This window comes from Chiloscyllium punctatum, chromosome 3, assembly GCF_047496795.1.
Source record: "Chiloscyllium punctatum isolate Juve2018m chromosome 3, sChiPun1.3, whole genome shotgun sequence".
Taxonomy (NCBI): domain Eukaryota; kingdom Metazoa; phylum Chordata; class Chondrichthyes; order Orectolobiformes; family Hemiscylliidae; genus Chiloscyllium; species Chiloscyllium punctatum.
Genome location: NC_092741.1, coordinates 146949282 through 146962551, shown reverse-complemented (window position 1 = coordinate 146962551; position 13270 = coordinate 146949282). Strand labels below are relative to the sequence as shown.

The 13270-nt window shown below is 41.4% G+C and overlaps 1 protein-coding gene across 9 annotated transcripts in view; it reads left to right on the top strand.

Moving 5' to 3' along the window:
* LOC140466330 (CYFIP-related Rac1 interactor A) overlaps positions 1–13270 on the top strand; it is a 214683-nt gene that overhangs the window by 181249 nt on the left and 20164 nt on the right. For 4 of the 9 annotated variants that reach the window (XM_072561963.1, XM_072561965.1, XM_072561966.1 and 1 more), the window contains 2 exons: positions 9949–10027; positions 10240–10319. In XM_072561963.1, the coding sequence (XP_072418064.1) occupies positions 10247–10319 (73 nt within the window). In that variant the 5' untranslated portion in view covers positions 9949–10027; positions 10240–10246. The remainder of the gene's footprint in view (positions 1–9948; positions 10028–10239; positions 10320–13270) is intronic. The other 5 variants (XM_072561973.1, XM_072561968.1, XM_072561972.1 and 2 more) reach the window with 2 other exon arrangements.

The following is a 13270-nucleotide window of genomic DNA, read 5'->3' as shown; positions in this document are numbered from 1 at the left end:
AATCGCTTAACTGTCCATAATGTATCTGACTGTACTACCGCTGCTGGCAGTGCATTCAATGCACCCACCACTCTGTGTAAAGAACTGACCTCTGACATTTCCCCAAAACTTTCCTCCAATCACCTTAAAATTATGCCCCCTCATGATAGCCATTTCCACCTGGGAAAAAAGTCTCTGGCTATCTACTCTATCTATGCCTCTCATCATCTTCATCTTGTACACCTCGATCAAGTCCCCTCTCATCATTCTTCGCTCCAGTGAGAAAAGCCCTAACTCCCTCAATAAGACATGCCCTCCAGTCTAGGCAGCATCATGGTAAATCTCCTCTGCATCCTCACTAAAGTTTCCACATCCTTCCTAGAATGAGGCGACCAAAACTGAAGACAATATTCCAAGTGTGGGCTAACTTTGGCTTTAGAGAGCTACACCATAACCTCACAGCCCTGAAACTCAGTCCCCCTACTAATGAAACTCAACACACCATATGCTGCTTTAACAACCTATCAACTTGGGTGGCAACTTTGAGGGATCTATGACCTTCCAAAATGAATCACTTCACACTTTTCCAGGTTGAACTCCAACTGCCACTTCTCAGCCCAGCTCTGCATCCTATCAATGTCCCATTACAGCCTACTATACTTTCCATCCACTACCACCCTCTTTCTTCAATGGGTCAACCAATTCTGTATCCAGACAGCCAGATCTCCCTGTGTTCCATGCCTCCTTACTTTCTGAATGCGCCTGCCATGGGGAACCTTATCAAATGCATTACTAAAATCCATATACACCACATCCACTGTTTTAACTTCATCAATGTCTTTTATCACATCCTCAAAGAATTCAATAAGGCTTGTGAGCTGTCCCCCAAAAAGCCATACTGACTATATTTAATCAAGCTATGTTTTTCCAAATAATCATAAATTCTGACTCTCAGAGCCATCTCGAATTTGCCCACCACTGATGTAAAACTGACTGATCTATAATTCCCAGGGTTATCCCTATTTCCCTCCTTGAAGAAGGGAATAACATTTGCCATTCTCCAATCATCTGGCACTACTCCAGTGGATATTGAGGATGCAACGATCACTGACAAAGGTGCAACAATCTCTTTCTTCACTTCCTTTGGGTATATCCGGTCTGGCCTGGAGAAATTTATCCATCCTCATGTTTTTCAAATTTCCAGCACATCCTCCTTCACATCAACCTGTTCGAGCGTATCAGCTTGTTTCACACCGTCCTCACAGACAACAAGGTCCCTCTCACGCGTGAATACTGAAGCAAAGTATTGATTAAGGACCTCTCCTACTTCCTCTGACTCCATACACAAGTTCCCTCCACTATCCCTGATCTGCCTATCCTCATTCTGGTCATCCTTTTATTCATACATAAGTGTAGAATGCCTTGGAGTTTTTGTTAATCCTGCCTGCCAAGGCTTTTTCATGCTTCCTTCTAGCTTTCCAAAGTCCATTCTTCAGTTCCTTCCTGGCTACCTTGTAACTCTCGAGCCCTGTCTGATCATTGCTTCTTCAACCTTAAGTAAGCTTCTTTCTTCCTCTTGACGAGGTGTTCCACATCACTTGTCATCCAAGGTTCCTTCACCCTACCATCCTTTCCTTGCCTCAGTTGGACAATCTTATTCAGCACTCACAAAGTGCTCCCTAAACAATGTCAACATTTCTGTTGTGCATTTCTCTGAGATTATCTGTTCCCAATTTATGCTCCACAGTTCCTGCCTAATAGCATTGTAATTCCCCCTGCCCCAATTAAATACTTTTCCATACCATCTGCTCCTATCCCCCTCTATGACTATAGTAAAGGTCGGGGGTTGTGATCACTATCACGGAAATGCTGCCACGCTGAGAGATCTGACACCTGACCAGGTTCATTGCCAAGCACCAAATCCAATATGGCCTCTCCTCCAGTCAGCCTATCTACATATTGAGTCAGGAATCCTTCCTGGACACACCTGACAAAATCTGCTCCATCCACACTATTTGAACTAAGAAGGTTTCATTCAATATTAGGGAAGTTGAAGTCACCCATATCGACAACTCTGTTACTTCTCCACCTTTCCAAAATCTGCTTTCCAATCTGCTCTTCTATGTTTCTGTTGCTATTGGGGGATGGTGTATCGAAAGCTCCCAATAAAGTGACTGCTCCTTTCCTGTTTCTGACTTCCACCCATACTGACTCAGTAGACAAACCCATCTCGACAACCTCCCTTTTTGGAGCTGTTATACTATCCTTGATTAGCAATGCTACTCTCCCACCTCTTTTCCCGTCCTCCCTATTCCTTTTAAAACATCTAAACTCCGGAACATCCAATAATCATTGCTGCCCCTCTGATATCCAAGTCTCCGTAATGGCCACAATATTGGAACTCCAAGTACTGATCCGTGCTCGAAGTTCATCACCCTTGGAATTCTGTGTCAATCACCTATCTCCCACCAGGCTAGGACTGATGTCCGAACAGGGAAAAAGTGAGGACTGCAGATGCTGGAGAATCAGTCAAAAAAATGTGGTGCTAGAAAAGCTCGGCCAATCAGGTCGCATGTGAAGAGCAGGAGAGACGATGACGAGCTTATGCTTATGTCTGGCCAGTTGTGTTTTACCAGCATCACACTTTTCGACTTTGATGTCAGAACAGGGTTGCTCCCAGGATCGCTGCCATTTTTGATATATTGAATTGTTTCCAGCTTAAGCTTTTGGTTTGAAATCTTGTGCTCAAATAATTTGAGGTTTTGGCACTTCTGCATATGTGCCTGTCTATTTAGCATCATCTTAAATCTTCCTAGATTCTGTAGGAATTACATACCACTGTGTCTTATTTATTACAAACAGAAACTTCTGGAAATAGTCAGCAGATCTGTCAGCATCTGTAAAGAGAGAAATGGGCTGAATCTTATGTTTTATTTGTCAAGTGCAAGCTGTGTTAAGGTTTTGGAGGGATTTTCATCAAGAAGCCGTGAGTTTTCTCATCATATTTTACCAAATGCAACTTAACATTTACCTACCCTACTACAGTGGCATCCCTCATGTCTGATTCGGTTTTGATCTTTCCCCACGCCATCTTTACAAGTCCATTGGGCACCGAGACAAGCACTGATAATCCAAAGTTGCTCTGCATGGTTCCTGGCATTTGCCTTGGGAATTGTAAACAGGAGGAAATTAGTGTCCTGACTTGGAGGTCCTGCTGGACAGGGAGACATACACGCAGATTCCTCTTTCTTCAGGACCAACTTGATCCAAGTTTGCCACCTAGGTTAGTCGGTCTCACTCCAGCAACATAAGTGCCACCATCCCCTCTGTTATCTCCCCTTATCTTTGTTACTATATCCAACTCTCACCAAAGCTTATAGTCTACCACCTTCACTATAACTTTTTCCTTACTCTCACTCACCCCAACCCCAATACCAATACCACCAGCTCTGCATGCCCATGCGCTGCCTAGTTATTCACTTGTGATACCACCCCAGCTGCACCAACTGCTTTCATCTCCTATACCACCACCCACTTTCTCATTCCACGAAGAAAATAGCCCAGAATAGGGTAGGAAGAGTCAAGACAGATGGTGGTTTCCTGACATTCGGGTCCTCATCCTTATGTGACGAAGATCCTGACTCTGACTGTCAATTTGGCTAACTGACAGTGTTCAAGCCCCTGTATCAGAATCTGCCCAAAGGCAGTGTCCCTTGACTTGACTGAGAGAAGCTTCCTGGCTTTGACTGCTTTAAAAAATCAGGCAAATTATATTAAACTACTGTCTCTGGTTGAGCTGGATAAACATAAATTGGCAAGCATTACAAAACAGGGATGTTGTGAGCTTTGAGGTAAGATCAGAATGAATGATCCGTATGAGAACAAGTGAAGAGTGCAGAGATGCAGCCTGATCCAGCCAATGAGGTGCGTACATGTCCCTAAGGGCAATTCCCTTGCTGCAGCATTACAATGATTGTTGCTGCTGCAGCTACAACACAACATAATAATGCAGCAGTATCCTGTAAGTAGATTAGAATATGCCGTAATGCTTGTCAGAGGCTGGCAGATGCCAATGGCCATGAGAGGGAGGTGTGTGTGGAGACTGCCAATGGAGCATGTGCTGAGCTGTTGGTACCCAGTGTCTAACACAGTGGTCCTTGGAGCCAACAGTGAGCTGACCTCCAGATGTGTTCTGATTGACATATCAAGATTTCTCAACATCCACTCTGTTTGGTCAGACAGGAGGCTGTGCATTATTGAAGCATGTTTCAACATCAATAAACTGTTTAACAAACTATTGTCATGCTGAATTAGCAATTCACCATGCAACTTTTGAAAAGTGCTAAGAAGGAGGCAAGATGCTGCAAATGCCAAGACGAGACTTGCCGGACTTCTCATCTGATTTTGCCACAAATCTCGCCATAACTTTTTCGGGATTTTTTAAATTCCACCAACTGTTTCAGGTCAAGGACCTCTCTGTCGATGATTCTTCAAAAATTCTGAAAGTCGTGAAACCTTGGGCAGAGTTTTTACTTGCCCTGTCAGTTAACAAGTTGATGGACAATACATTGCCAATACTGGTTGCCCCATATCTATATAATACTACAAAGGCCTTTTAATTACCTCAGATCAAATCTGCTATCCCGATCTAGAGAGGAGCTTTTCCCTTAAAGAGCTATTGTGCAATCTGATTGAAGGCAGCTCTCTAGTCCCAGTCATGACTAGTAATCTGGTGCTCATCATTGTGACTGCAGTCAGTTCACAAAGAGGAGATGATTATGGATGCTCTTAACATCAGGATTGTCAAAGGTATTGATGGAGCTCAGCTAACAGGCCCCCGAGAGAGCAATGGGTACAAGATGCCAAGGGTGAAAAGTTAAAGAAGGGCATGACCACGTTGGGAAGCTGAGGTTCGAATCCTTCGAAGGTTCTCATACAGTCTCCCACCTGTCTTCCGCCATGTAGTTAAAGTTGCAGGTCTACCATCATTTTTCTCTTACTATAGGTAATATATTGACCGGGCAAAATGCAAATATGTAAATATCCGTTCACTAACCCAGTTTCTCTCTGCTCAGATGTTCGTAGCCGTGACTTGGAAGTGCCAGTGTTGGACTGGGGTGAACAGAGTTAAAAATCACACAACACCAGGTTATAGTCCAACCGGTTTATTTGAAAGCACTTGCTTTCAAAGTGCTGCTCCTTCATCAGGTGGTTGTGGAGAATAAGACACAGAATTTATAGCCACTGTAGTGTCATGGAGATGTAATAATACATGGGACATTTTTAAATTCAGTCTTTCATCTTTTAGAACGGAATGAGCTAATTTCTGTTCTTTGATATGTAAATCCCAGAACTACTTTTAACTTGCGTTCTCAAAACATTTCTAGCTGTTCTAATGATAGGTGCCATCTCAGCTCAGACAATGCATTAAGGTGTGAGGTCTGTCTGTGTCCCAATGCTGTGTCAAACTGGTTCTGTTTGTAAAGTGAGATTTACAGAATCTTACATGGATTCATGTGGTTTTTGAGCAAATTGAAAAGTAATTCTGCAAAAACAAATTCACCCCATAAACTTTTTTGTGTGCATGTAGGAGAGACAGTGAGTGTGTGTGGGTGAGAGTGCTTGTGATGGTGTATGTGTAAACATGATTAAGTGTGTGCATGAGTGTCATGGGGTGTATGCCTGTGAGAGGTGAGTGTAAAGGGGTGTATGTGCATGTGTATGAGAGAGAGAGAGAGAGTGTCGTGCAGTGCAGTGGGGTCACCTGTAGTGTGATACGAACCCAAAGTCCCATTGAGGCCATTCCCATGGATACTGAACTTGGCTATTCGCTTCTGCTCAACCACTCTGCGTTGTTGCTTGTCCTGAAGTCTGCCTTAGAGGATGGTCATCCGAAGATCTGAGGTCGAATGTCCCAGACCGCTGAAGTGTTCCCTGATTAAGAGGGAACAGTCCTGTTGTGGTTGTGTTCGCCGAGCTGGGAATTTGTGTTGCAGACATTTTGTCCCCTGTCTAGGTGACATCCTCAGTGCTTGGGAGCCTCCTGTGAAGGGCTTCTATGATCTTTTCTCCGGCATTTGTAATGGTTTGAATCTGCCGCTTCCAGTTGTCAGTTCCAGCTGTCCGCTGAAGTGGTCGGTATATTGGGTCCAGGTCGATGTGCTTGTTGATTGAATCTGTGGATGAGTGCCATGCCTCTAGGAATTCCCTGGCTGTTCTGTTTGGCTTGTCCTATAATAGTAGTGTTGTCCCAGTCAAGCTCATGTTGCTTGTCATCTGCGTGTGTGGCTACTAAGGATAGCTGGTCATGTCATTTCATGGCTAGTTGGTGTTTATGGATGCGGATCGTTAGCTGTCTTCCTGTTTGTCCTATGTAGTGTTTTTGTGCAGTCCTTACAGTGTCAAAACACTGTGTTCAAAAGGGCCACAACACACTGCAGCACACCAGAACTACAAAAAGAGGAAGAACACCTCTACAATGTATTCGCCAAAAATGGATACCCCCGCAATTTCATCAGCTGAAAGACAACGGAATGAGGACATGCCACAACTCAAAGGACTAGCCACTTTACCATACATCAAGAACATTTCTGAACTGGCGGCCAGACTACTACGACCACTAGGACTCATAATAGCACACAAACCAGCAACCACTCTTAGACAACGACTCACCAAGACAAAGGACCCGATACCCAGCATGAGCAAAACCAACGTAGTATACAAAATCCCATGCAAGGACTGCACAAAACACTACATAGGACAAACAGGAAGACCGCTAACGATCCGCATCCATGAACACCAACTAGCCACGAAACGACACAACCAGCTATCCTTAGTAGCCACACACGCAGATGACCAGCAACATGAATTCGACTGGGACAACACTACTATTATAGGACAAGCCAAACAGAGAACAGCCAGGGAATTCCTAGAGGAATGGCACTCATCCACAGATTCAATCAATAAGCACATCGACCTGGACCCAATATACTGGCCACTGCAGCGGACAGCTGGAAATGACAACCGGAAGCGGCAGATTCAAACCACTATAAATGCCGGAGAAAAGATCACAGAAGCTCCTCACAGGAGGCTCCCAAGCACTGAGGATGTCACCTAGACAGGGGACGAAACGTTTGCAACACAACTTCCCAGCTTGGCGAACACAACCACAACAACGAGCACCCAAGCTACAAATCTTCGCACAAACAAGGAACAGGCCTGCCTGGTGGTTGTTGCACGGTGTCCATTCATCTGTTATCATCGCGTCTGCTTGGTCTCACCAATGTACCATGTCGCAGGGCATTCTTGCCTGCAGGGTATGAGGTAGACAATGGTGGCTGAATCACATGTATTTGCCGCAAGGTGTCCCCACGTGTAATGGTGGTATCCATGTTGACTCTCTGGCACGTTTTGCAGTGGCTTCTGTGATAGGGTTGTACGGTGGTGTTGTCCTAAATGCTGGGCAGTTTGCTGCGTACAGTGATCTGTTCAAGGTTTGGTGGTTGTTCAAAGGTGAGGAGTGGAGGCATAGGGGAGATCTTGGTGGGGTGCTCATCCTCATCGATACTGTATGCAGTTTGAACAAGCCTTCTTTTCTGCACAGGACCTCCAACCATCACTACACTAGACACGTTGACAACATTTTCTTCCTCTAGAGCCATGGCGAGGAGTCACTGAAACAACAACACAGTGGTATCAGCAAGTTTCATCCCATGATCAGACTTACCATGGACTACTCTTTAGTATCTGTCTCATTCTTGGATACGTGCATCTCCATCAAGGATGGGCACCTCAGTATCTCACTCTACCGCAAACCCACAGATAACTTCACGATGCTTCACTTCTTTAGCTTCCACTCAAAACCTATCAAAACAGCCATCCCCTACAGACAAGCCCTCTGCACACACAGGATTTGTTCGGATGAGGATGAACGTGACAGATACTTGAAAGTGCTCAAGGATGTCCTCATGAGAACAGGGTACAATGCTCAACTCATCGATTGCCAGTTTTGACGTGCCACAGTGAGAAACCATAATGACCTCAGGAGACAGACACAGGCTGCAACAGATAGGGTACCCTTCGTTGTCCAGTATTTCCCGGAAGCCGAACAACTGTACCATGTTCTTTGTAGCCTGCAACACATTGAGGATGAGCACCTCATCAAGACCTTGCCCACGCCTCCACTTCTCACCTTTAAACAATCACCAAACCTTAAACAGATCATTGTACACAGTAAACTGCCCGGCCTTCAGGTCAACAAAACCATACAGCCTTGTCGTGGCAGCCACTTCAAGACGTGTCAGAGTGTCGACACGGATGCCACCATTACACGTGGGACACTTCTCACCAAGTATGCAGCAAGTACTCATGTGACCTGGCCAAAGTTGTCTATCTCCTACGCTGCAGGCAAAGATGCCCGGAGACATGGTACATTGGCGAGACTGAGCAGACACTACGACAATGGATGAACAATCACCAGGCAGGACTAATCCCTCCCAGTCAGGGAACACTTCAGCAGTAGTGCGGGACATTCAGCCTAGGACCTTTTGGGTGACCATCCTCCAAGGCAGACTTTGGCACAAGCAACAACGCAGAGTGGCCAAGAAGAAGCTGATAGCCAAGTTCAGTACCCATGGGAATGGCCTCAATCGGAATCTTGAGTTCACGTCGCACTACAGGTGACCCCACTGTACTATTCTCTTGTGCTCTTGCGGGCTCTCTCTCTCGCATCCCTACATACTCACACCCCTCACACACCCACGCAGGCCCCCTCTCACGCACAAACTCTTTCTCCTACTCACACCCACGCATGCCCCCTCTCACAGGTATATACCCCATGACACACACACTCACCCACTTCACCAAGCTTACACACATGCATGTACATACCCGCTCTGTCTCTCCTATATGCAAACGCATATAAATTTATCGGGTGAATTTTTCTTTTTGCAGTATTAAATTTTATTTTGCTCATAAACTGCATGAATCCATGTATGACTCTGTAAATCCCACTTTAGAAATAGAACCAGTTTGACTCAACATTGGGACACGCACCTCACACCTTAATACCTCAGCCTGAGCTGAGATGACACTTATTGTTAGAAAAGCTAGAAATATCCTGAAAATGTAATTTAAAAGAAGTTCTGGGAATTTCATATCAAAGAACAGAAACCAACGCATCCCATTATAAAAGATGAAAGACTATATATAAAATGATTTAATGTATCATTACATCTCCATGACACTGTACTGTGGCTATACATTCTGTGCATTATGGCCTTGTTCTCTACAACCACCTGATGAAGGTGCATCGTTTGAAAAGCTAGTGCTTCCAAATAAACCTGTTGGACTATCACCAGCTACTGGTAGACCTTCGGAGTGTTTCCAGAATTTTCTGTTTTTATTTCATATTTCCAACATCTGCAGCATTTTGTTTTTGCTTTCTGTCGTTGAGTCTCTGTCTCTTCCTGTGCTGCCATTCTTACCATTGGTGAGAAGTAGCAACCAATGCTTTAGGTTTAATGGGACTATTTCTAACCACTGCACAAACCTCTTGATGGCTGCTTGTGATTTTATTTTGTATAATATTCCTGATTTTTGCTACGTCTCATTCACAGTTTCTCTCAAAACGTGCCAGACATAATCGTGTATTTTATTGTATACTCTTTGATATTTTTCTGCTGAGTGGTTTCATTTTATTTTGAAAATGTGGCTTCCCATAATCTGAAAAACGAATCTGAACAATGATTGTTTTTAAACTAGTGATACACAGTTTGAACAGTTTTTGTGTTTATTATAAGCTCTCTGTTGGAAGCAACTAGGATAAATAATTCTTTATGAGAGATGTTTGATGTTAAATGTTTTGACTATATGATTTACTTCCAGTTTTTAAATTGAAATTCACAGCTACGTATATTAAATGTTCTACTTTAATTAATGTTCATTTAAACTGTGTTCCATTTTAATCAGGTTGCTGGGATGGGTAATCTGCTTAAGGTCCTAACCAGGGAGATTGAAAACTATCCACATTTTTTCCTGGATTTTGAAAGTAAGTTGCACTGCCGGGCAGCAACGAACACTATAAGCCTAGCTTCAGCTGTTTTAAATCAAATCCTTCACACACAATGTGGTTGAGGAATGAAATACTTCTGGAAATTATTCACTTCTACCCATGCAGCAAAGTTGATGGCATATTTCCCCTCAGTAGCTTTTAATATTCACCACATAGTGCATCTATCTCTTCCCTTTTTTCTCTTTCAGGAACCAAATGGGGAATCTTCTAAAAGTTCTCACTTGCACAGAGTTTGATCAAGGGCCAAATTTTTTTCTTGACTTTGAAAGTGAGAATAGACTCTTGCTTGGCTTTTACCACAAAACCAATCTGCATGTGCCTGTAGAATAGAGAAATTGGGGTGTGAAAGGAACTGAAATGGTGTATATCTGGGTATCTACAAAACTACAACTTGCCAAAATCTGTTCAAATATTATTAATCTTTTCCACGATCAGTTGCCACTGCACCCAAGGACAACAATAGAGTTTGTAATAGTAAAAGAATCCAAAACACACAGTCAGTGAAGGTGTTGGTTATGGTCATTTGGTCTAGCAAGTTAATCTCACGCTCTGTGCTGCTGAATCTACTGAACAACGCACTTCAGTTGCATCCAATTAAGAATAGTTTCTATCCACTAAAGTTAGAAATATTTCCTCCGTGATTGGACATGATTTTAAGCAGTTTAAACAACTGACTAAATCGGTTGCAACATGGTAGATCCTAGAGTAAATCAAAATAATGTAATTTGTCCATAACTTATTGTTTATTAGCACAATTTTCTCTTTGAATTAATCTAACTACTTTTCTGAAATTATGTGCATTTTAAATTCTCTAATTTTATGTGGAAAAGTATAGTATTCAGGTCACTGCTGTGCATAAATAGTTTGTTGATGTACGTAAGACAGTCTTTAAGACCATTTTAAGTAGTGGTAGTAACATTTTGTTCCTTGCATGCCCCTTGGATGGTACTTGGATGACAATATGCAATGCATGATCTTTCAACTGGAATTTCTAACTCTGTTGAGTTAATTTCTTAGAATGCGCCCATTTTAAAGAAATACATATTATCAGTGTGGAAAAATGGGTTATGAGGCTTGCAAAATGAATCTATTGCTCTTCACCATTTACTGTTGTACAACTTTTTAAATTATTTAACAAATTTAATTAAAGCAACATGAAAGCTTTTGATGAGATACAAAATATAGTTTCTAATCACCCAGTAAATATGCATCTAAACTTAGTTTTGCTGTTAATAAGTCTTTTCTTACAATAGGTTTGAACATAAAATTTAGATTCCTATCATTTTTTTCCACTCTGATTTTGAGAACCAGTTAGTTATATATTCCTGCATGATTTTAATAAGCTGTTTTTCTTTGTTAGTTGGCTACAGTATGTAGTGGTACTAGCAGAAATCACTCAGCCTATGTGGCTTTATGCTTTATATAATATAGTGGGTTATTCTAATTATGCTTTTGAGAGAGTAATGTACTGCTTAGAAATGTACTTAATTACAGGAGTCTAATTGCTGTGTACTAACCCATTTGGTGCATGCTGCATTGAAGTTGTATTTGCTTATATACTGCTTATTTACTTGTAAATTGAGCCCACTGAAGTTTTGCTGCACTTTACTCCCCTCTCACACAATTCTAGCTTAATGATCAATTTCTTCTGCTGTTTCCAAGTCCAATTTTTAAAACATCATTCCATTGTAACATTTGCTCAAAGTAAATAAAAGCTAGCAAAAACAGTGCTGTGAAATGGCTTACAAAGTCTTCCTGTCTACTGCTTAGCACAATGTAGATTCTAGTTAAACTTCATTAATTTAGCTTCTTAATACACAATAAATGATATAAAATTGGTTATTTAAATATGTTTCCATTTTCCTATTGCATGTTGAGTTGCATTTATAGTAGAATTGTAATCTGACTACAAATCTTTTTTTATTGATTATGGATTACAAAATGAAAGTGAATGTGTTAACACAACATTGAACAATTTACAGAGATCTTGTTAGAGAACCTATGTAGATTAATGGCAAGTTACTGATCATTTTGCTTTTTATCTGCCAAGTTAGGAAATGAAAGGTACAGGCTTGGACAAGTTCGTTTCTGGGTCAGGTGAAAGGATTAGAAGGAAGAAATGGTTGCTGGATTTGATGATGATTCAAAGACAAATATGGAGTATGCATTATATAGTCTGTGCAAAGAATAGGGAAGTGAATGGTCAGAGAATGGGGAAAGAGAGTGTTTTTATGAACTAGCGAAACAGGAGTTTTGTATCAGTCACAATGTTATCTCCTGCAAGAAAATGAAATTGACAGGAATTGTCATGTGGCTGTGCCATTTTATTGTGGTATTTACTTGCTTGTCTCATCTCCTAGAACAAAAGTTTATTTGTTCTATCAAACCTGCAGCAAATTGTATTAAGTCAAAATTAACAATATAATTGAAGTTTTGCACTTGAATAACTTACATTGAAAATAACTGATCTTGGTGCAAACGTTTTAATTTTTTTAAACTTTAATTAAAGCTAACACTATTATGTAAGTTACTGCTGTATTTATATTCAGTTACTGTATTAGAATCTGCAGGCAGTTTAAATTTGAGATGGAATTCAATATATTTCCTGAATATTTCCTTCATGCCAATGATGCCATTATTCTGAAAACCTTTCCACTTTGAACATGCTAGAAGGTGATTTGTCATTCACAGAGTATAACAAGTATTCTAAGGAATTTCAAGTGGCTTTATAGTAAATAATTCTGGTGATTATGCCATTGATTTTTTTTTAACACTTTTGTAAGGGTGATAAAACTGTGAAAGATTGTTCAGGCATAATTTTTGACAAGACAGTGCTGGAAGGTTAGTTCTGCAGAATTGACCCTCTCAAATGAGGTGGGCATGTGTAGGGGGAAAAAATAATCCTGAATACTTCATATGGTATGGATTATTTTGTATGAACTAATACACCGCTCTTATTATGTCTTGCTATTGTGTACTGAGGTTAAAAATAATTATCACTATTCATGGTCCCCATTCCTTTTTTAGTTTCAAATTGAACATTGCTGAAAATATCTATCTGGAGTCTAATACTTGCTTTAAAAAGTTACTGTGAAAATCGATGTTAGCTTTCAGTTGAGAAAAATTCTAAATTATGAGAGCTAGTTACTTCTTGTTGCAAGAGTTTACAGTAAAGTTTCAGGTACTCAACTACTGTAACATAAGGCATGTCATTTAAAC